The sequence below is a fragment of the Biomphalaria glabrata genome, chromosome 6 (genome assembly GCF_947242115.1).
Source record: "Biomphalaria glabrata chromosome 6, xgBioGlab47.1, whole genome shotgun sequence".
In the NCBI taxonomy this organism is placed as follows: Eukaryota; Metazoa; Mollusca; class Gastropoda; family Planorbidae; genus Biomphalaria; species Biomphalaria glabrata.
Genome location: NC_074716.1, coordinates 24,973 through 50,154, shown reverse-complemented (window position 1 = coordinate 50,154; position 25,182 = coordinate 24,973). Strand labels below are relative to the sequence as shown.

Sequence of the window (25,182 nt, the reverse complement as noted above, 5' to 3'; positions counted from 1 at the left end):
CTAGATCTAGATCTACTGGGTAATAGTTGAAAGCAATCGTATATTTACTAAATTCTTTATCACTTAGCCGAAATTCGTATCTATAGTTTTGTATATAAATAACAAAATGGCGAGTGTTTTGCTTTCACACTCACAGCATTCGCAGGTTGAAACTTTAAAGAGGCGTAAGAAACAAACTAAAATTCTAAAAAAATAAATAAACTAAAAAATTCTTTTGTCTGTTCGCGAACATTTATCTTTATCGGATGAAGCAACACGGGTAAATGTCTTAATAGTCTAAACTGTTCTAGATCTAGTAAAATCTAGTACCATAATTAGTATTTTGTCTAAGTCAGAACTTAGTCTAAGTCAAAGAGTATCTGAGTATAGTAGTACAGTAGTACTAGTAGTTAGTAGTAGTACTACTAAGTACTAGTAGTAGGTAGTAGTAGTAGTAGTAAAATCTACTCTAGTAAATCTAGTAACTATTGTTTCTATTCTAGTTAACGATGATTTTACCGTAAGTAGATTTTAGTAGATCTAGACTCTAGACGTCTAGATAGATTATCAATATCATATCTAGATCTAGTAGATAGTCTATGTCTATATATATGGATCTCTAGACTCTATTACTCATAAGTTAAATTATTATTATATATAGAGAGATCTAGGTCTAGAATATTGACCTTGAGGCACTAGTAGACTAGAGGACAAGTTTAGATTAGATTTTATTATCTTATCTAATGTAGATTTAGATCTAGAATATATTCTATCTCACAGTATCTGTATTACTATTATTATATCTAAATCTATCATCTGGATGATCTAGCCATGGGCATGGGCGCCCTCAGGATTTTTCACAGAGTGCAAGCTGCTAACCATGGCTCAAAGTCTTAGCCTCAACAGTAAACATTAAATACTCTATTTCATGAAATAAAAATACAAACTAAAAACGTGAACAAAATCTTCAATGTACACATTCATTGTTAACTTTATCAGTGAGGACCGTGCTTCCCTACATTCGATCAAACGAAAACTGCAAATGTTTGGCTGCTGAAACTGTCAATAACTTTACTAAATATACTAATGCATTGATTTTCGTTGCGATGGACAAGCTGCTGCTGATCGCTTATCGAGTAGTTCTGATATTCTTCTTTGTATTGCAGCTTTTAGGATGAAGACAAAACAAGTTGAACTGACCATTATTATTGCTCGAAAAGCGAGACATATGAAGCAAGTTAAGAATCAAGATATGTAATGTAAAGCCATGTTCTCTAATAACTCCCAAAATCCAAACATGTTTTTTTTTTCTCAGTTTGTCTGTCGACTGCGAAATTCTCAGCTGCAGCAACTCAATATTTGGTATCAGGCTTTTCTGCCAGCAGTCTCTTCTTCCTCAAGATGACATTTCTGACGTGTTCCTTAGGATGGTCATGTTGGTTTTTGATTATGTCATTAAGGATGTGCTGTTGAGCGAAAAGACTACTACACAGTGGAAACTGGTTCAAGAACAGATGACTAATTAACAACAATGAAAAGACAAATCAGAAACAAGAGGAGAGGCATTTACTACACATGTGCAGTTTGTTTGGTTTTATTTACAGTCATTATTTTAAGATCCGCCAAACAGTCAAAGATCTCAAAGTTGAGACTTAAATCTCGAATGGATTCTTATTTTTCAGTTGATTGTGTCTAACACAAATAAGGTAAATTTAAATTTAGCAACAACGCTATCGTTAGGGACAGTTACAGAAAAAGAATACTAGCCATCAGTAGGACAGCCTTGGGCAGCAATGACATTAGACACATGCAGTGCGTTTCTCTGAACCACAATTTCTTCACTAAAATACCCAGCAAATGTAGTTAATTCATGATGTATTTCAGGTGATATACTTTCCATATTTCACAGGCATAAAGCAATAGTAATCTAATGTGGTGTATAAAATACAAACATGCTCAATGTGTGAAGCACCATTAAAGAGTGGCAACACAGTTTTTCTGATATACTGGGAGATGTGCATTTGTACAAACTTTTTAAAGGGATTTAAGTTTTTCTTTGATCATCAGATAAATATTTGATAAGCAAATAGTCCTTTTTTCTGAGAATTAATTGCATTTTTTTGTGTAGAGATAGGGACACCTCAAACACCCAACAGCTCTGTAAAAAGATCTATATCTTACATCAGAAGAACACTTTTTAAAAAATAACATCTATGTCTCCCTTAATATTTTTTCAGATGGAACTGAAGCATCCCACATGCACAATAGCAATAATGAGAACTATGAGAGAGGATATGAATTGTGGCTTATGGTTAAAGCCAAAAAGGTATTTGGTGCATTATGTAACCAATCATCCAAAAACTGTAAAATGTAGCATAAGATGAATACAATGTGTTAAAATAAAATAGTTATCAAACTGTTTATTATATTAAATTTTAATATATTTTTTTTTGCTGCAGAGAAATCAAAATATTAAATTGTATGGCCTTACTTGGGCATTTTCTGGTTGGATTGGTCAAGGCACACATAATCCTTATACAAATGTTTCTCTGACAGCTTACATTGTTTGATGGATTACTGGAGCTACAAGAAGGCATAATTTAACAATAGTCTACATTGGGGTAAGTTTCCGTAGCTGCACCTACACTTTCCATGTTCTTATGTATTGGTTTTCTCTCGACTGTTTTTGTTGGTCTTTCTATTACATACACAATTTAGTTCATAATATAAATATATTTTTATTTAACTCTATCTTTGTTTTTGAAATTTTTTGTTCTGTTAGAAGGCCTGCATACAACATTTATTACACATCTGTGTTTTCTCTCTCTTTGCAGACTTTAAGAAATGCATTAGATTTAAATGGCTTTCAAAAACCATTTTAATTATAGCACATGATGGAAGATGGGATATTGCTCATAACATTTTAAAAGATAAAAAATTAGCTAATCTATTTTATGCTATTGGGTATGTTGGTTACGTTTCTTTCGCAAAAGCTAGTGATGATGAGATAGAAACATATATATACAATGGGATGCCTGAATCAGCCAGGAAAAACAATGACTAAGTAGAGTTTAATAAACTTAACATGCATGACTAGCTTGATCATGAAATGTATAGGAGATAATTATATTCTCTTTTGAAGTAATGCCTGTAATATAGAAGATATGAAGATTGTGTTGTCCTGTTCTTTTGCCTTGTGCCTGTGGATTCCCATCTAAAGCCTGAATAGCTCTTTTGTTGGCATTTTTATTTTAGATGTAACTTATCTATTGTTCACTATTCATTAAGTTTTGAAAGTGGTTTTCTGAGTTTGGAAAGACCTAATCAACTTCCTAACAAACAACTCTGTTAGCTTGTAGACAACTAGGTGAACATATAAGGATATCTAGCATGTAATAACTTCTATAAAACTTTTAAAAGAATAAGTATGTTATTATGAGCTTTTTTTTAAAGTAAAAGCATATATTAATATATTTAAATAGATTTTGCATTTTGGAAAGTGTTATGCAAAAGTGATTCTGTTCACAGCTGCCATTATCCAAGCACATATGATTCTCCGGAGGCTTACATCACTGGAAAAAGTCTTTCGCCTCTGAAGATTACAGTACATGTAATGCTGCAAATGGAGGAGGATGCTGGGCCAGGTAAACACTCTATAACATAATGACATAGTGAATGAAATAAAATTGTATTGTAATTTTAGTCTAAAATAGTGAGATATATATATATATATATATATATATATATATATATATATATATATATATATATATATATATATATATATATATATATATATATATATATAAGTATACAGTATAAGCCAGTTCCTGAATTAGCTTGTTACAATGCACATTGGCCAAGAAATACAGCCAAAGTTTAAAATTCTGGATAAAGTCATCTCTATTTTACTTTGGCTAGCTATTTTCTGTATAGGCAAAAGATTGGCAGCAATTCTCTCTGCAAATGATGATGTGCTGATTCATAATAGAACATTTGACATTTTTAATCATGGGTGGTTGAGGGGGGGGTGCTAAGTGGTTAAGTGCGGTTGCTTTAGAGCTAAGGGTTTTCAGGTTCAAATCTTGTTGAAGATTGTTTTTGAATTTCAGGATTTTAGAATGCCTTGGGTCAGTGCAATTCTAATGGGTATCTGACATTAGTTGGGGAAAGTAAAGAAGGTTGGTCGTTGTGCTGGCCATATGATACCTTTATAACAGTAGGCCACAGAAACAGATGACATTTACATCATCTGCCATATAGATTGAAAATTCTAAAAGGCATTCTTTTTACATTTTAATCCCTAACTATTCTAAAAATTCTAACCATTTTTTCATTCAAAGACATTTTTTCTTTTCTGAGCAACTAAATTGATGATCATGTTAAATCAACATTTGATTTTTAAAAAATAATTTCTGATTTACTTTGATGCAAGAAAAAGCTAATATTATAAGCATTACTCACCATAGTCAAATTATGCACTTTTATAAAGTATGCTAAGTAGGCTTAGCAAAGCATAAAAAAAAAGAATATTTGCTATTGACCTTTTCGAAAATTAAAACAAAAAAAAAATTTTGTGCCAAGATCATTATACTATAGCTTTTTATTGTATTGCATGCAACCTAAAAAAAGTTTGACATTCTGCATGATATCAACTGAGGTCAATGAAATATGGAAAAGGAGCTACAAACTAAGTACATTAATGAAACCAAAAAAAAAAAGAATTAGAAGATAACTACCATGTCAGACAAAAACTGTCTAATTTTAAGAAAGGCCTAACTTCTAACTATGACCAATTGTGACAAAGAATACATTTTATTACTTAATTATCAGAAAGAATGTCAAATTAGGTAGGAGGTGTGGTGGCCGAGTGGTAAAGTTGTTAGCTTCTGAACCAGGGGTTTCAGGTTTGAATTCTGGTGAAGACTGGGATTTTTACTTTCTGTAATGTCTTAGTGTCAATGATTAGATTGACCATGGTAATGACTTATGTCAATGAAAACATTGAAAATGGTAATGAGTTAGTGTCAATGATTACATTGAGAATGGTAATGACTTAGTGTTATTGATTGGATTGAGAATGGTAATGACTTAATTTCAATAAAAACAACAAAAATGGTAATGTGTTAGTGTCAATGATTAGATTGAGAATGGTAATGTCTTAGTGTCAATGATGACTTTGAGAATAGTAATGTGTTAGTGTTAATGATTACATTGAGAATGCTATGTCAATGATCACTTTGAGAATGGTATTGTCTTAGTGTCAATGATTAGATTAAGAATGGTAATGACTTAGTGTCAATGATTAGATTGACCATGGTAATGACTTATGTCAATAAAAACATTGAGAATGGTAATGTCTTAGTGTCAATGATTAGATTAAGAATGGTAATGACTTAGTGTCAATGATTAGATTGAGAATGGTAATGTCTTAGTGTCAATGATTACATTGAAAATAGTAATGTCTTAGTGCCAGTGATGACAGTGAGAATAGTAATTTCTTAGTGCCAATGATTAGATTGAGAATGGTAATGTCTATAAGTGTCAATGATGACTTTGAGAGTAGTAATGTGTTAGTGTCAATGATTACATTGAGAATGCTATGTCAATGATTACTTTGAGAATGGTAATGTCTTAGTGTCAATGATTAGATTGAGAATGGTAATGTCTTAGTGTCAATGATTAGATTAAGAATGGTAATGACCTAGTGTCAATGATTACATTGAGAATGGTAATGTCTTAGTGTCAATGATTACATAAAAAATGTTAAGTCAATGATAAGATTAAGGATGGTAATGACTTAGTGTCAATGATTACATTGAGAATGGTAATGTTTTAGTGTCAATGATGAGATTGAGAATGGTAATGTTTTAGTGTCAATAATTAGATTAAGAATGGTAATGACTTAGTGTCAATGATTACATTGACAATGGTAATGTCTAAGTGACAATGATTACATTAAAAATGTTATGTCAATGATTAGATTAAGAATGGTAATGACTTAGTGTCAATAATTACATTGCGAATGGTAATGTCATTTTGTCAGTGATTACATTGAGAATGGTAATGTCTTAGTGTCAATGATTAGATTAAGAATGGTAATGTTTTAGTGTCAATGATTACATTGATAATGGTAATGCTTTAGTGTCAATGATTACATTGAGAATGGTAATGCTTTAGTGTCAATGATTACATTGAGAATGGTAATGTCTAAGTGTCAAAGATTACATTGAGAATGTTATGTCAATGATTAGATTAAGAATGGTAATGACTTAGTGTCAATGATTAGATTAAGAATGGTAATGACTTAGTGTCAATGATAATATTAAAAATGGAAATGTGTTAGTGTCAATGATTAGATTGAGAATGGTAATGTTTTAGTGTCAATGATTACATTGAGAATGTTAATGTCTTATTGTCAATGTTTACATTGAGAATGCTATGTCAATGATTAGATTGAGAATGGTAATGTGCTAGTGTCAATGATTAGATTGAGAATGGTAATGTCTTAGTGTCAATGATTAGGTTGAGAATGGTAATGTCTTAGTGTCAATGATTAGATTAAGAATGGTAATGACCTAGTGTCAATGATTAGATTGAGAATGGTAATGTCTTAGTGTCAATGATTACATAAGGAATGTTAAGTCAATGATTAGATTAAGAATGGTAATGACTTAGTGTCAATGATTAGATTAAGAATGGTAAAGTTTTAGTGTTGATGATGACTTTGAAAATAGTAATGTGTTAGTGTCAATGATTACATTGAGAATGGTAATGTCTTAGTGTCAATAATTAGATTGAGAATTATAATGTGTTAGTGTCAATGAAAAGATTATGAATGGTAAAGTTTTAGTGTCAATAATGACTTTGAAAATGGTAATGTGTTAGTGTCAATGATTACATTGAGAATGGTAATGTCTTAGTGTCAATGATTAGATTCAGAATGGTAATGTCTTAGTGTCAATTTTTAGAAAGAGAATTGTAATGTTATAGTGTCAATGATTAGATTAAGAATGGTAACGTTTTAGTGTCAATGATGACTTTGAAAATGGTAATGTGTTAGTGTCAATGATTACATTGAGAATGGTAATGTCTTAGTGTCAATGATTAGATTGAGAATGGTAATGTGTTTGTGTCAATCATTAGATTAAGAATTGTATTGTCTTAGTGTCAATGATTAGATTGAGAATGGTAATTTCTTATTGTCAATTATTTCATTGACACTGGTAATGTCTTAGTATCAATGATTACATTAAGAATGATAATGTCTAAGTGTCAATGGTTATATTGAGAATGTTATGTCAATGATTAGATTAAGAATGTTAATGTTTTATTGTCAATAATTACATTGAGAATGGTAATGTCTTAGTGTCAATGATTACATTGAGAATAGTAATGTCTTAGTGCCAATGATGACAGTGAGAATGGTAATGTCTTAGTGTCAATGATTAGATAAAGAATGGTAATGTCTTAGTGTCAATGTTTAGATAGAGAATTATAATGTGTTAGTGTCAATGTTTAGATAGAGAATTATAATGTGTTAGTGTCAATGATTAGATTAAGAATGGTAAAGTTTTAGTGTCAATGATGACTTTGAAAATGGTAATGTGTTAGTGTCAATGATTACATTGAGAATGGTAATGTCTTAGTGTCAATGATTAGATTGAGAATGAAAATATCTTAGTGTCAATGATTAGATTGAGAATGGTAATGTGTTTGTGTCAATCATTAGATTAAGAATAGTATTGTCTTAGTGTCAATGATTAGATTGAGAATGGTAATTTCTTATTGTCAATTATTTCATAGACACTGGTAATGTCTTAGTATCAATAATTACATTAAGAATGATAATGTCTAAGTGTCAATGGTTATGTTGAGAATGTTATGTCAATGATTAGATTAAGAATGTTAATGTTTTATTGTCAATAATTCCATTGAGAATGGTAATGTCTTAGTGTCAATGATTACATTGAGAATAGTAATGTCTTAGTGCCAATGATGACAGTGAGAATGGTAATGTCTTAGTGTCAATGATTAGATTAAGAATGGTAATGTCTTAGTGTCAATGTTTAGATAGAGAATTATAATGTGTTAGTGTCAATGTTTAGATAGAGAATTATAATGTGTTAGTGTCAATGATTAGATTAAGTATGGTAAAGTTTTAGTGTCAATGATGACTTTGAAAATGGTAATGTGTTAGTGTCAATGATTACATTGAGAATGGTAATGTCTTAGTGTCAATGATTAGATTGAGAATGAAAATGTCTTAGTGTCAATGATTAGATTGAGAATGGTAATGTGTTTGTGTCAATCATTAGATTGAGAATAGTATTGTCTTAGTGTCAAAGATTAGATTGAGAATTTTTATTTCTTATAGTCAATGTTTACATTGGGAATGGTAATGTCATAGTGCCAATAATGACAGTAAGAATGGTAATGTCTTAGTGTCAATGATTAGACTGAGAAAGGTAATGTCTTTGTGTCAATGATTAGATTAAGAATGGTAATGTTTTAGTGTCAATGATTACATTGAGAATAGTAATAATTTAGTGTCAATGATTATATTGAGAATGGTAATGTGTTAAATTCAATGATAAGATTGAAAATGGTAATAATTTGGGTCTATGATTAGATTTAGAATGGTAATGTTTTAGTGTCAATGATGAGATTGAGAATGGTAATGTTTTAGTGTCAATAATTAGATTGAGAATGGTAATGACTTAGTGTCAATTATTACATTGACAATGGTAATGTCTAAGTGACAATGATTACATTAAGAATAATATGTCAATGATTAGATTAACAATGGTAATGACTAAGTGTCAATGATTACATTGAGAATGGTAATGTTTTAGTGTCAATGATTACATTGAGAATGGTAATGTCTTATTGTCAATGAATACATTAAGAATGCTATGTCAATGATTACTTTGAGAATGGTAATGTGTTAGTGTCAATGATTACATTGAGAATGGTAATGTCTTAGTGTCAATGATTAGATTGAGAATTTTAATGTGTTAGTGTCAATGAAAAGATTATGAATGGTATTGTGTTTGTGTCAATAATTAGATTGAGAATGGTATTGTGTTAGTGTAAATGATTAGACTGAGAATGGTAATGTGTTAGTGTCAATGATTAGATTAAGAATGGTAAAGTTTCAGTGTCAATGATGACTTTGAAAATGGTTATGTGTTAGTGTCAATGATTAAATATAGAATGGTAATTTCTTAGTGTCAATGATTAGATTAAGAATGGTAATTACTTAGTGTTAATGATTACATTGAGAATGGTAATGTATTATTGTAAATGATTAGATTGAAAATAATAATATCTTAGTGTCAATGATTAGATTGAGAATGGTAATGACTTAGGGTCAATTATTACATTGACAATGGTAATGTCTAAGTGACAATGATTACATTAAGAATAATATGTCAATGATTAGATTAACAATGGTAATGACTAAGTGTCAATGATTACATTGAGAATGGTAATGTTTTAGTGTTAATGATTACATTGAGAATGGTAATGTCTTATTGTCAATGAATACATTAAGAATGCTATGTCAATGATTACTTTGAGAATGGTAATGTGTTAGTGTCAATGATTACTTTGAGAATGGTAATGTGTTAGTGTCAATGATTAGATGGAGAATGGTAATGTGTTAGTGTCAATGATTAGATTGAGAATGGCAACGACTTAGTGTCAATGAAAACATTGAAAATGGTAATGTGTTATTGTCAATAATTAGATTGAAATGGTAATGTTTTAGTGTCAATGATTAGATTGAGAATGGTAATGTCTAAGTGTCAATGATTAGATTGAGAATTATAATGAGTTAGTTTTAATGATAAGATTATGAATGGTAATGTGTTTGTGTCAATGATAAGTTTGAGCATAGTAATGTGTTAGTGTCAATGATTACATTAGGAATGGTAATGTCTTATTGTCAATAATTAGATTGAGAATGGCAATGTTTTAGTGTCAATGATTAAATTGAGAATAGTTATGTCTTAGTGCCAATGATAACAGTGAGAATGGTAATGTCTTAGTGTCAATGATAACATTGAAAATGGTAATGTGTTAGTGTCAATGATTAGATTGAGAATGGTAATGTTTTAGTGTCAATGATGACTTTGAGAATGGTAATGTGTTAGTGTCAATGATTACATTGAGACTGGTAATGTCTTATTGTCAATGATTAGTTTGAAAATAATAATGACTTAGTGTCAATGATGAGATTGAGAATGGTAATGTCTTAGTGTCATGATTTGATTAAGAATGGTAATGACTTAGTGTCAATAATTAGATTAAGAATGTTAATGACTTAGTGTCAATGATTACATTGAGAATGATAATGTCTTAGTGTCAATGATTAGATTAAGAATGGTAATGTTTTAGTGTCAATGATTACATTAAGAATGTTAATGTCTAAGTGTCAATGATTACATTGAGAATGTTATGTCAAAGATTAGATTAAGAATGGTAATGACTTAGTGTCAATAATTACATTGAGAATGGTAATGTCTTATTGTCTATGATTTTATTGAGAATGGTAATGTCTTAGTGTCAAAGATTAGATTACGGAATGTAATGTTTTAGTGTTAATGATTACATTGACAATAATAATGTCTTAGTGTCAATGATTACATTAAGAATGGTAATGTTTTAGTGTCAATGATTACATTGAGAATGGTAATGTGTTAGTGTCAATGATTAGACGGAGAATGGTAATGTGTTAGTGTCAATGATTAGATTAAAAATGGTAATGACTTAGTGTCAATGAAAACATTGAAAATGGTAATGTGTTAGTGTCAATGATTAGATTGAGAATGGTAATGTTTTAGTGTCAATGATTACATTAAGAATGGTAATGTCTAAGTGTCAATGATTACATTGAGAATGTTATGTTAATGATTAGATTAAGAATGGTAATGACTTAGTGTTAATGATAAGATTGAGAATGGTAATGTGTTAGTGTCAATGATTACATTGAGAATGGTAATGTGTTAGTGTCAATGATTAGATGGAGAATGGTAATGTGTTAGTGTCAATGATTAGATTGAGAATGGCAACAACTTAGTGTCAATGAAAACATTGAAAATGGTAATGTGTTATTGTCAATGTTTAGATAGAGAATTATAATGTGTTAGTGTCAATGATTAGATTAAGAATGGTAAAGTTTTAGTGTCAATGATGACTTTGAAAATGGTAATGTGTTAGTGTTAATGATTACATTGAGAATGGTAATGTCTTAGTGTCAATGATAAGTTTGAGCATAGTAATGTGTTAGTGTCAATGATTACATTAGGAATGGTAATGTCTTATTGTCAATGATTAGATTGAGAATGGCAATGTCTTAGTGTCAATGATTAAATTGAAAATAGTAATGTCTTAGTGCCAATGATAACAGTGAGAATGGTAATGTCTTAGTGTCAATGATAACATTGAAAATGGTAATGTGTTAGTGTCAATGATTAGATTGAGAATGGTAATGTTTTAGTGTCAATGATGACTTTGAGAATGGTAATGTGTTAGTGTCAATGATTACATTGAGACTGGTAATGTCTTATTGTCAATGATTAGATTGAAAATAATAATGACTTAGTGTCAATGATGAGATTGAGAATGGTAATGTTTAAGTGTCAATGATGACTTTAGAATGGTAATGTCTTAGTGTCCACAATTACATTAATAATTTATTAGTGTCAATGATTAGATTGAGAATGGTAGTGCCTTAGCGTCAATGATTAGATTGAGAATGGTAATGTCTTAGTTTCAGTGATTACATTGAGAATAGTAATGTCTTAATGCCAATGATAACAGTGAGAATGGTAATGTCTTAGTGTCAATGATAACATTGAAAATGGTAATGTGTTAGTGTCAATGATTAGATTGAGAATGGTAATGTTTTAGTGTCAATGATGACTTTGAGAATGGTAATGTGTTAGTGTCAATGATTACATTGAGACTGGTAATGTCTTATTGTCAACGATTAGATTGAAAATAATAATGACTTAGTGTCAATGATGAGATTGAGAATGGTAATGTTTAAGTGTCAATGATGACTTTAGAATGGTAATGTCTTAGTGTCCACAATTACATTAATAATTTATTAGTGTCAATGATTAGATTGAGAATGGTAGTGCCTTAGCGTCAATGATTAGATTGAGAATGGTAATGTCTTAGTTTCAGTGATTACATTGAGAATAGTAATGTCTTAATGCCAATGATAACAGTGAGAATGGTAATGTCTTAGTGTCAATGATAACATTAAAAATGGTAATGTGTTAGTGTCAATGATTACATTGAGAATAGTAATGTCTTAGTGCCAATGATAACAGTGAGAATGGTAATGTCTTAGTGTCAATGATAACATTGAAAATGGTAATGTGTTATTGTCAATGTTTAGATAGAGAATTATAATGTGTTAGTGTCAATGATTAGATTAAGAATGGTAAAGTTTTAGTGTCAATGATGACTTTGAAAATGGTAATGTGTTAGTGTTAATGATTACATTGAGAATGGTAATGTCTTAGTGTCAATGATAAGTTTGAGCATAGTAATGTGTTAGTGTCAATGATTACATTAGGAATGGTAATGTCTTATTGTCAATGATTAGATTGAGAATGGCAATGTCTTAGTGTCAATGATTAAATTGAAAATAGTAATGTCTTAGTGCCAATGATAACAGTGAGAATGGTAATGTCTTAGTGTCAATGATAACATTGAAAATGGTAATGTGTTAGTGTCAATGATTAGATTGAGAATGGTAATGTTTTAGTGTCAATGATGACTTTGAGAATGGTAATGTGTTAGTGTCAATGATTACATTGAGACTGGTAATGTCTTATTGTCAATGATTAGATTGAAAATAATAATGACTTAGTGTCAATGATGAGATTGAGAATGGTAATGTTTAAGTGTCAATGATGACTTTAGAATGGTAATGTCTTAGTGTCCACAATTACATTAATAATTTATTAGTGTCAATGATTAGATTGAGAATGGTAGTGCCTTAGCGTCAATGATTAGATTGAGAATGGTAATGTCTTAGTTTCAGTGATTACATTGAGAATAGTAATGTCTTAATGCCAATGATAACAGTGAGAATGGTAATGTCTTAGTGTCAATGATAACATTGAAAATGGTAATGTGTTAGTGTCAATGATTAGATTGAGAATGGTAATGTTTTAGTGTCAATGATGACTTTGAGAATGGTAATGTGTTAGTGTCAATGATTACATTGAGACTGGTAATGTCTTATTGTCAACGATTAGATTGAAAATAATAATGACTTAGTGTCAATGATGAGATTGAGAATGGTAATGTTTAAGTGTCAATGATGACTTTAGAATGGTAATGTCTTAGTGTCCACAATTACATTAATAATTTATTAGTGTCAATGATTAGATTGAGAATGGTAGTGCCTTAGCGTCAATGATTAGATTGAGAATGGTAATGTCTTAGTTTCAGTGATTACATTGAGAATAGTAATGTCTTAATGCCAATGATAACAGTGAGAATGGTAATGTCTTAGTGTCAATGATAACATTGAAAATGGTAATGTGTTAGTGTCAATGATTACATTGAGAATAGTAATGTCTTAGTGCCAATGATAACAGTGAGAATGTTAATGTCTTAGTGTCAATGATAACATTGAAAATGGTAATGTGTTAGTGTCAATGATTAGATTGAGAATGGTAATGTTTTAGTGTCAATAATGAGATTGAGAATGGTAATGTTTAAGTGTCAATGATGACTTTAGAATGGTAATGTCTTAGTGTCAACAATTACATTAATAATGTTATGTCAATGATTAGATTAAGAATGGTAATTTATTAGTGTCAATGATTAGATTGAGAATGGTAATGCCTTAGCGTCAATGATTAGATTGAGAATGGTAATTACTTAGTGTCAATGATTTGATTAAGAATAGTAATGACTTAGTGTCAATAATTAGATTAAGAATGTTAATGACTTAGTGTCAATGATTACATTGAGAATGATAATGTGTTAGTGTCAATGATTACATTGAGAATGTTATGTCAATGATTAGATTTAGAGTATAATGTCTTAGTGACAATGATAAGATTAAGAATGGTAATGACTTAGTGTCAATGATTACATTGAGAATTGTAATGTGTTAGTGTCAATGATAAGATTGAAAATGGTATTGTGTTAGTGTTAATGATTAGACTGAGAATGGTTATGTGTTAGTGTCAATGATTAGATGTAGAATGGTAATGTTTTAGTCTCAATGATGACTAAGTTTTGGAGGATGTCAGGAGGAGCATACCAGTTTACAATAACTTCTATTAGTGACCATAAAAAGAGCAATTAAAAAAGGATTATAAGTTAACCAATTACAATCTTAGAAGCCCAACTACTAAGTACTCTAAGTAGTAAACTCACTTTAATTTTTATAATAATACTTTGAAAAAGTTTTCTCTATTAAATCAATTATTTTATATGAGTCAAACAAACATGGTTAAAGGAGACGAATCACAATATAATCATATGTAGTGTAAACAAAATGTTACTTCGTGACCAAAGATTTGATAATTTGACTAAAAAAAAGCACAATGGCATTGTATTCACAAGAATTCATTCAATCTCGTTTTCACTATGCATGAAGATAAACATATTCCCCTTTTCTAAAGACTCAATATTCAAACTTTTGCACAATGTAATCTTATATGTACACGAAGATGGCTGCAAAGTCTTGAAAACAAACAAAAAATGAACTATATCTGGATCATTAAATTAGGTTTGGTCTAAGTCTACCTTGTTTCTCAATATCTCTATTATACACTGGTAATCTACGTATAAATCATTACGCTGCTTGGCTTTGTAGCACTGGCAAAGATATATATATATATATATATATATATATATATATATATATATATATATATATTGTAACGTTTCTCACTACTCAGGCACTCTGCAAACTGCACCACATGACACAACCAATTAAAAGAATGTGACAACTCAGGGCTAAAAAACAGTTTAATATCAAATACATCACAGCCAGACAGGGGACCAGACAAAAGTAGATTAACCGGTACCAGCATTTTAGTACATTTTAGTTTTGAAAATGATTTTAAGGTGGTAGAGGAGACAATTGCAAGCCCGCTAAAGCTTAAAATCCGTAAATGTTCACATTACCTAGCTAATCTTTGAATTGGGTTGGACATAGTTGGTGCATAAGCAAACATTAGAGTTGCATTAGAGAATAATCCATTTGGTTTATTGGCTTGACCACATAACATACTTTGAAATCCTTGAGTTGTCACATATAAACAGTATCCATGCCACAGCAGCAATAACGTTGGAGGGTCAACAAAAAATTACAAAGATACCCTTAAGAGTTCTCTCAAGGTGTGTGAGGGAAACGATCCTTTCTCATTGCCTGAGGCCGTGAGTGTCGTGTTTCATGATATAAGGCAAGGAGCTCGGTAATCAACAAAAAACGTAGATCTAAGAATAAAAAAAACGGAAAGTGAGAAAAGAAGCAGGCATATCTGCAGCAAACCCAAGTTACCAATGCCGTCTAGGAGGTCGGCTTTTTTAAAGTAAAAAATTGGACTCCATAGCCATATTCAAATTCATAGAAAATGGGAAATAATCTCATCTTAAGTTACGAAGGAGGAGCTATATATTTAAGCTAGCTGATCTGCTCATTAACTGATTAGCTATCGGTTACGTTAATGTGCGAAATCGACATTTTGCCTCTAAATATAGGCATAATGTTCATATTAACGGTTTAAGTACTCTTAGGGTTAGGATAGGGTTGCAAGCTCCTGCAAATAACTATAAAATAATAATTCAATTTATTAAGCGCTGTTAACAAAGCACTATAAACTCTTGCAGAGCTGACTTTTTGAGTCAAAACGCAAGAGTTAAGTCGAAGATAACTACAACATTACGTAGTACCTGGACAAGTGGATCCTGGTAGTTGGTGATAAATACAAAATGTGTACTCTTCTAATTCTGTTCTAATGTTGCTGCTCGGCGGTCTGAAAGTTCAACAAGAAAACAGCGCCCACTTTCTCTTTCTACTGCGCCAAATACCTATATTGTTCATACCTCACAACCAGCAAAGACATACCTGACTTACTAGGCGTCCCATTTTTATCACTGGAGCAATACACCACAGGTGCGTTATGTAAGTCAAACTCATACGATACGTCACACACGCACACCAATCACCGTTCACAAGAGGGGAGGGGAGTAATAGGGGGAGAAAATGAAAGAATGTCAAGAGGAGGGGAGGGAAGAGAAATTGGGGAAAGAAAACTAAGTCTTAATAGTAAAAAGGGAGGGGGGGGAACAGAAGTTATCTAAGACGCCCAGGATGACATCACATCCAGACGATGGCTGCTAGCGGCTCCTGGATGTCCCTCTTTGCTTTAGCAGAGACAAGGGGAGGGAAGCGACCTCTGTGACCCGAGTTGAGTCTGTCTTGGTCCAATGAATGGAAAAGGGTTTGTGTTTAAAGGAGATGGACTGGGTGACAAAATCAGCTCTTCTATTAGCATATGTGATGTAATACTAAAATATGATTTTATTCTTTTTGACTCACAATCGACTGGTGTCTGGAAATTTAAGCTCCCAGTAATTTAGTCACCCGGAAATTTAGGAACCGGGAAATCGGGCACTTTTTGACAAGGCGGAAAATTAGGCACTCTTCAATAGAGACTTAATTTAGAAGAAAATTGATTTTTTAGCGCATTTTATTCCGAAAAGACCAACTGTAATATTGGTATTATAATCAGGACAATGTCTGTCTTTGACAAAACAGAGACTAAGCATACTGAAGTAAGCAACAGAACTATCAGGTTACATCAATGGTAATTAGATTACTGATGGTAATTAAATAAAAAAAATATCGATTAATAAAAAAAGCTTTTGCTATGATGAAAGAGCTATATTATAGTGAGCTTTTAGCCTAAGTCTTTCGCACCAATCACTTTGTGCATAAGCATTTCCCTGTTAGCAAGCACTGATAGTCACGTCAAAGCATATCTTCATTGGCCTACAGCGACAAGAGTACCTGTTTGATTCCGCAACGCATCTGGCCCCTGTTACAGTAAGATTCACACCTGGAAGTCATCATTCTCTGGTCAATCTGTTGTTCACGCATCCAGCTCTACGCCCCCACCCCTCACCCTGCCCGCTCCCGCAGTTTCACCCCACCTCCTGACTCCCTCCCAGCCCGCTTCCGCAGTTTCATCCATTTCTTGAACCTGTCAGTCAGCTTCAGTGATCTTGGCTACCTAGTCACATTCCTTGTACCTCGTATATTTCTATTAAATAATAAATATTTATAAATAAAATTCTTTTCTATAAGGACCTAAGTTATTTATTGCGTGTATCCTCCGGCACATACTAGATACTATGCAACAAGTCTCATAACACACAACATTGCACTAGACTAGTCCACTAGATTTAGGCTTAGATCTATTTAAATTCAACATTCAATTCAGCTTTATTGAAAAATGTTTCAAGTTGTCAGCACCTTAAATCTTCATCAAAACATTTAAAATATAATTTCATAGATCTATACAATAATTCCATCATATGTAGTCCTAAATCTATTTAAATTCAATTTTGATAACATAAAAAAATGTATACCTAGATTTACGCTTTATCATGTTATTGTTGTCATTTTAATTTGAGAATAATATTACTCTCCCCCCCCATTCCCTATGTTTTCCTATTATTTCTATTTGCTTTGTTTCTTCCTCTCTGGGTTCCAGTCTAGTCTTGCAATGGTGTCTGCTGTTCTTCCCATTGTGTGCCCAATGCATCCCCATGTGCATCATTTGATTAGTTAGTTTAGTTGTGCTGTCTGGTTGTTTAGGCAACTCTAGCTCCTTGGTCACAGACTGAGATGTACAGATCAAATCCACCCAGTAGTGCTACCATCTGCCTACAGACTGTGATATAAATTCTAGTTAGCAGAAAGGCCAGACCTGACCTGGAGCCGGAGTCAGGGCCTCCTGACCTGCTAACACTTTACTTTTTATTTCTAAAAATAGATGGTTTTAAAAGATCTTTATTTAGACTACTAAACATTATTCATTATCTTAGTTTATAATATTTTTTCAGATATATATATATATATATATATATATATATATATATATATATATATATATATATATATATATATATGGAGAGAGAGCATAAAGGAAGGGTCACGGATTGCAGATGTCATACACAACAGAAGCAGAAAGAAGGGTGAAAATGCAACGGCGCCTGGTGATTATATATGCCCAACCTGCGATCGCAGCAGTGTATCAAGGATTGGCCTCTTTAGTCACACAAGAAGTTGCAAAGGTAAAAGATCGTCTCTCCAGATGTAAAATGCCGCAGAATATATAAATATATATATATATACTTACAGGATTTGATTTGGTGATCCCTCTTCAGAAACATCAGGTATGTTATTTAAATTTATGCATTAACAACCAAATAATAATGACTAGATATTTCTTATGAAATAATAGTTATTATGTGTACTCCTCAAAAGTTGTATTGGAATAATTTGTTTTTAAAACAAAGCTGGACATTAAATTCAATTGTGATTGATTTCAACCCACTGATACAAGGGGCATGCTTGCAAGTATAGCAGCCAAAAAAAAACTAAATAAACAATAACCATACTTTTAGACTTAGATCCTCCCCCTCTGTTTGGTGCATTGAGTGGCAAGCTGTCTCCAAAAAGATCTGTCTGAAGTCTGTTCACCCATATTTATAGAAATATAAAAAGATTCTGACTTCTAGAAAAGATAAAAAATGGAAAGGCTAACTAAACTTTGACAATGTAATGGAAAAAAATCAATGTTGAACCATCCTAATAGTTTGTGATGAGAAATGTCATCAGCCACCTTGGCAGCAGTACCAAAAAAACTGCCAAGCCAAATGTTAGGCACTGTCATTTTTGTCTAGTAAATGATGTTTCACAGCAATACAGTGCAGTCCTTCATCAGAACAATGTTGCCTGAGTACTGAAACTTAAATAAGTTTAGAAACCTTTGAAAGCATCTTGTCAAATTACAACCAATACCTTCTGAAGAACTTTATAAAATGGTACTCAAAACAGCTTAGTTTTCTCTTTTAGTGAGTGCTGACAAAACATTAATGAGGAAGTGGACTCAAGATAAGGATACCATCATTTATATTACATTTAACTTATGCATTACACTTTTTATATTTTAAATTTTGCATTTTAAAATGTAATTTTTGCTTGCAATATTTTATCAACTTTTTTTTTTTTAGATCAAAGGAATGTACATGCTGCTGATATAGAAAAAGTTTCTGACTGCTTACAGATCAGTGTTCTTAGTTCTGCTATTGATTTACTATTGCATAATAAATAAACATGTAATGATCAATCACATTTTTATACCAAGTTCATCTAATGATTTACACAGCATATTATCAGCATTCACAGTTCATCTAATGATCTACATATGAAGCAGCACCATGCAGAGCTAACATCACCTACTGAAGAGAGTTTCCATCATGCTTTAGCAACAATCCAAAAACAAAATGAAAAAGTGGTTTCTTTGTTTGGGATAAGTCCTGAAAGGCCTTCAGAATCTGGGAGCACACTATTGTTAACAAGCAGTGTGTCATATGACCAGCACAATGACCAACAGCCTTTACTTTTCGAACCAAAGTCAGGTAACTATGAAACTATCTAAAGCACATAGGAGTCTAATGACACATTTTTACTAAACTTTAAATTAAATGGATCTTAAATGTCTAGTGAAACATTGTAATCAAACTATGATTTTTGAATATAGTCTAGTAAAACATTATGATTGAACTTTGTTTAGTGCATAAATGTCTAGTGAAAAATTCTGATAAAACTTTGTTTAGTTCATATGAGTGTAGTGAAAAATTGTGACCCAACTTTGTAATATGCATAAAAGTCTAGTGAAACATTTTGATCAAACTTTGTAAAGTTCATAGATGTCTGGTGAAACAATCTGATCAAATCTTTTTAGCGCATAAAAATCTAGTAAAACATTCTTATCACCTATGCTTATCTTATAGAAGTCTAAAAAAAAGTTCCCTTTTCAGTCCTTGTAATCTATAGGAAAGTTAATATTAAGGTTATAAATCTGTTTTTGTGGCCTACAGTTAACAAGCAGTTTGTCATGTCTCCTTATTAAAGGTTCTGGATTTGTTAGTGGTTTGCAGCTTGTTCATATTTCCTTTTTGAACTCATTAGTATTTCTGAACTTCTTTTTAATTTCTTAGACAGCTCATTAGGAGTATGGAACCCTTTCCTATGACAACTTTTTAGGAGTGTTATGGTATCATTGATATGTGTGTGTGTGTTTTATGATTAGGGTTAGTTATGCAATGAGAATGATGCAAGATAAGCCGCCTTGTCATTAGTGTTCTTGACTCCAGAATGCCTATTTGAAAGTACATTTTTTTAGTGAGTTAGATTTTCTTTGGAATACAATTTTTTCATTATTACTAAGTTTATTACATTTAGGCTTTCCCCCAGGATAGATTACAGTTATTCATTTCATTTAAACTTGATTTTCTTTATAATGTAATTCAAGTTCTGTTTTGTTTGTTGTAAAATGTTTTACATGTTTCGGATGTTCCTTCAGAGTTGAAGATAATTACTTCCTAGTCCTAACCTCCCGCAGGACGACAGAGGATGGGAGCGGGCAGGGTTTTAACCCTGGACCATCGATAAATCTGAACGACAGTCCAGCGCGCAAACCACACGACCAGGCAGCCATCCAGTTCTATTTAGTATTAATCACAAAAAATCAATAAGTAATTTCAAGTTAAGATGTAATATACCTTTAGTAGTTTAATTGTGTACCAGCAGTTTGGTGCTTCAGGTCAACAACCATACACTACAAGGAGTTGTCAACTGGTTGATACTTACTTTGAGAACTCATTAGGAGTTTGCAACTTGTTAACATTTTCTTAGCTCATCAGGAGTTTGCATCTTGTTCATATTTTCTTAGATCAGTGTTTCCCAAACTGTGTTCTGTAGAACCCTATTTAACTAGTAACCACAACATAAATTTATCTCTGTAAAAAAAAACAACAAAATGTTTCGCTAATGACTCAAAATGTGTGAAGTGTTCCATTAAGAAAAATAATGCCTTAGAGAACTAACTAAGAGTTTGCAACTTGTTCATATTTCATAATATATAGCTCATTAGGAGTTTGCAACTTGTTTATATTTTATTAGACAACTTATAAGGAGTTTGAAATTCATTCATAATTCCTTGACAACTAAAGGAGTCTGCAACATGTTCATGTTTACTTAGACAGCTCATTAGGAGTTAAGAACCTATTCATGTTTCCTTAGAGAACTTATTAGGTGTATGGAACTTGTTCATATCTCCTTGACAGTTCATTAAGATTCTGCAATTTGTTCATATTTCATTTGACAGCCCAATAGGAGTTCAGAACTTGTTCATATTTCCTTTCTTGAAGGTCACCAATACATTTCTGTAAATAATGTTGAATAATGTCTATATTCAAATTTTTTTGAAATACTAAATTTGATTTAAATGGCTTTGGTTAGATTAAAATCATGTCTGAAACTTTGTCACAAGTTTAGAGATTGTCTATTCTTACTCTTAATTTTACCTTTTTATTAACTTGCGTATTTTTGTTTTTATTTCTTACTCATAATTTTTACCTTTTTATTAACTTGTGTATTTTTGCTCTTTTTTTAGGACACTGTTCAAAGATATTTTAAGATGTTGGCCTCACATCTTGACACTTGTTAGAGTGTAAAGATTTGACTTAACAAATGTTAAAATAAAAAGAGCACATTGTGGAGGGTTGACCGTCATTAAAAAATTTACATGTACTTATTCTGTTTAAAAAAATGTCCCTCTAACAAATAAAAAAAAATAAAGTAAATATATTACTCTTCTTTTTTGTAAGGTTTAGCTGATTTGCTTCACTTTCTTACCTTTTTTTTTTTTACACTTATAATAAACTTAGGAAATCAGTATTTGCTCAGGCTATGAGCAAACCACAAACAATACCAACTGAAATATACAGAAACTAGTTGACACAACATAACCTGTGGTAAAAAAATGGGTTAGCTGATTTAACTAGAAAAAAAGCAGAAACAATAGAGACCACTCTATTTGAAAAGTACAACAATCCAAAGTTATGTACTTAAAATCCAACCAAAGAAATGAAAAAAAAGGCAAACATAATGGGGGGGGGGTCACTTTATCACATTGTCAATGTTTGGGACTGTGATAGAAGTTAGAAAAAAAATTAATAAAATTTGTACTAATTAAAAATATATATAAAAAAAGTTTTTTTTAAACATTGTGTTTATTTTTTAGATGGCCACCATCTCCATAGAGACCCAAAAGACTAGACTAGACATGCCTAAAGCCTATCTTCTTAACTATAAAGTTATATAAAAAAATTGAAATTTCACAGTACATCCCCCTTATGTAAAATAGGCATATTGATCATTTTCTTATAAAATTGATTTAATTTTAGCTCTTTAAGGCATTCTGCTAAAAATTATCTTAATTGATTTATTAAACTTAGAGGATTTGAATTTTGCTGATGATATTTAGCTTCTATTTCATTTTTAAAAATGTCAGTCTAAAATTGGGCTAGCAGGCTACTAAACCAGATTATGATAATAAAATGCCTAGTAGATAATCTATTACTTTGGATGGATGTCTGTTACAGTCTGTCAACAACCTGAGTTGTATTATGAATGAAAAAATGCTGATGTCAAAGCAATGGATAGTAATGCAAGAGTCTCCTCTATACAGCTCAAGAAAATTCAGACCTCAAAAGGCATATCTTTGAGAATTTAATTTATATTTTTCAAAACTGATAGGTTTTGCACTATGAAAGTATGAATTTGATATCTAGCTAAGAACAACTAGTAACACCTGTAATGTAACCAACATAAATGGTACACACTGACTTGCTGGTCATCAAAATGTAGAATGGTCTGTGTTATTGTGTCCCGGATCTACACTTAACATGTAACAAATATAAATAGTACACACTGACTTGAGTCCAATTTTAATAATAATAATATACTGTAACTTCAAGCATTCAGTTACAAATCACTGGTTGAATGAGAAAATGCTGGATATCCTTCATAGCTGTTACACAAACATAATCCACATATAGAAATACAGTTACAAATGCATCAAAGTGATATCAAATAATAATTCCTTTAGAATAAGTATATCTCTGGTCAGTTGAGCATTATCCAAAACTTCCATTAAATGTTTGTTCTAAACAATGTTTTCAATTTATAATTAAGATTTAATGTTGGTATATGTTTAAAAAAAAGAAAGTCTTTTGTTTGGTATTTAATTCATGTCTGAATTCATATCAATATAATGAATTTTAATGGTAAAAAGATCAGTGGCTGTTATTCATCTCATTTCTTTCTCCAGGATTGTCAGACTTCTGCTAGATGTTGATCTTTTCATCACAACACCAATAACTTCTTCTTGGAGTCAAGAAAAAGCTATTTAAATTCCCTTAAAGATCACAAATTAATGCTGATGACATAAAGCACATTTATCCACGAAATCTTATGAACACATAATATTATGTTGTACAACTAAATAGTGGTGTCTGGAAATTTAGGCAGTGTGTATGTAGTGTATATGCTTATTTATTATTTATCTGTTTCTTAAACATAGGCTTATGTTCCCCGCGCTACCCAAACTATAATTCGGAGTGTGAAACATAACAGATTAACAGGTGCTATATTATGTTTCGTTTAACAAAGATTTTCTTACACTCTACATATTCCTCCCCCCCCCCCCGAGAGGTGGGCCAGGGGTAGTGGTAAGTATTATAATCACGGACTGAGAAGACCTAACGGCGAGCGAGAAAGGGGTTACGTCGTCACTAGATCTGTGTGAGCTCAATACAATTTTTTCTCTTCGTGGTGTAGTCTTAATCATAAACAGATAAAAATTAAAGTTTTAAGATACTGTTAATCTTCTATAATAAAATGCTTATTTCTTATAGTAATACGTTTCCCGTACTAGATCTTTATAATTTATTGTCATTGCTCTATATAGTATAGATCACTTACTCACAATGCATACTTTTGTTGAAAAGAAAAATAATTAAACATATCGTGTAGATATAGATGCGTGTTTCATTATGTTCGTGTATATTTTTGTTTTATTTTATCAATATTTCGCTTTGCTTGGTGACTTAATAGATAAAAATAAATCTAATTGTTAATATATATTTTGTTGTTGATAATTTCTTAAATAGAAAAAAAGAAGAAATAACAAGTTGTTCATCAAATGATTATTAACATTTTATTTAGACCTTCATTTGAGTAAATAAAAAAAAAACATAGTTGAACGCATAAGAACAAAACACTCTCTTTTAAACATGTTATTTGAAGTTCAATATAGATAAAGGAGATCAATATGCTTAAAAACAACATGGTGGGCGGAATAGATCTAGTTATCTGGGCGTCTGAACTTCTAAATCTTGTATATCTAGTTCTAGATCTAGAGCAGGGCTGAGCAAATAACGACCCCCCTGGCCACAAGTGGCCCGCTGGAGTGTTTTATGTTCTAATATTACTGTAAGAACTGGTCGATGCTGACTGACAGTAATTTAACAGCAGTCGCAAGGATTACAACTAGTAATATATCTAAAACATTTTTAATCTTTTAATTTTCACAATGAAATCATTTTCTTTTTACTCCAGCGCAAGAACACCATCCAATCCAATCACTCGTTCAGCCTTTTTTTTTTTTTTATATACATTTGCGTCATTCGCGATTTCACTAGTTGGTCACGTGACAGGGCCCAGCTCTTGTCCCTATCGGTTATACAAATGGGTCAAATGAAATTTTCTTTAATTGTGATTAATTTAATTTAGCCATAGAAAGAAATAATGATGTAGCGCTGTCTTTAATCTAGAATAAATAATCAATGTAATGTAGGTCGATTGTATTTATTATTTAATAGATCTACATCTATATCTCATGTTTATTGTGTATTTCAAATAAATGTTGTTTTTTTTTAACTTTTTTTTGTGACTTCACGAAAGGTATTGTGTATGTGTTTTTTTTTGCTTTTTTTGTTTGTCTTTGACTGTTTACAAAACGTATGGTATTCTATTTTGGCCATATTTCATAATGTGTAGCAATTCATCACTTTTAA

The 25,182-nt window shown here is 31.3% G+C and overlaps 1 protein-coding gene across 5 annotated transcripts; it reads left to right on the top strand.

The window, feature by feature from the left end:
• LOC129926905 (uncharacterized) lies at positions 1-24,245 on the top strand. Of its 5 annotated transcripts, XR_008778600.1 has the most exons (9): positions 14-259; positions 1,295-1,685; positions 2,217-2,305; positions 2,439-2,600; positions 3,508-3,623; positions 18,199-18,327; positions 18,395-18,429; positions 19,270-19,677; positions 23,436-24,245. XR_008778600.1 is itself a non-coding variant. In XM_056033446.1 (8 exons), the coding sequence occupies exons 4-8, from the start codon at positions 3,593-3,595 to the stop codon at positions 21,737-21,739; spliced, it is 471 nt and encodes a 156-aa protein (XP_055889421.1). In that variant the 5' UTR covers positions 1-259; positions 2,217-2,305; positions 2,439-2,600; positions 3,508-3,592; the 3' UTR covers positions 21,740-21,918. The 5 variants fall into 5 exon arrangements, 1 of the variants encoding a protein (XP_055889421.1); XM_056033446.1 differs by lacking the exons at positions 1,295-1,685; positions 23,436-24,245 and adding an exon at positions 21,717-21,918 and having other exon boundaries at positions 1-259; positions 19,425-19,677; XR_008778599.1 differs by lacking the exon at positions 23,436-24,245 and having other exon boundaries at positions 15-259; positions 19,270-21,918.
• The last annotated feature ends 937 nt before the right edge of the window (positions 24,246-25,182 follow it).

Excerpts from the sequence above, each read along its gene's own strand:
- LOC129926905 (XM_056033446.1), top strand. The coding sequence starts at position 3,593 with ATGCTGCAAATGGAGGAGGATGCTGGGCCAG. Across the intron at positions 18,328-18,394 it reads TCACACAAGAAGTTGCAAAG|GATTTGATTTGGTGATCCCT; the intron begins GTAAAAGATCGT and ends ATATACTTACAG. Across the intron at positions 18,430-19,424 it reads TCCCTCTTCAGAAACATCAG|CATATTATCAGCATTCACAG; the intron begins GTATGTTATTTA and ends TGATTTACACAG.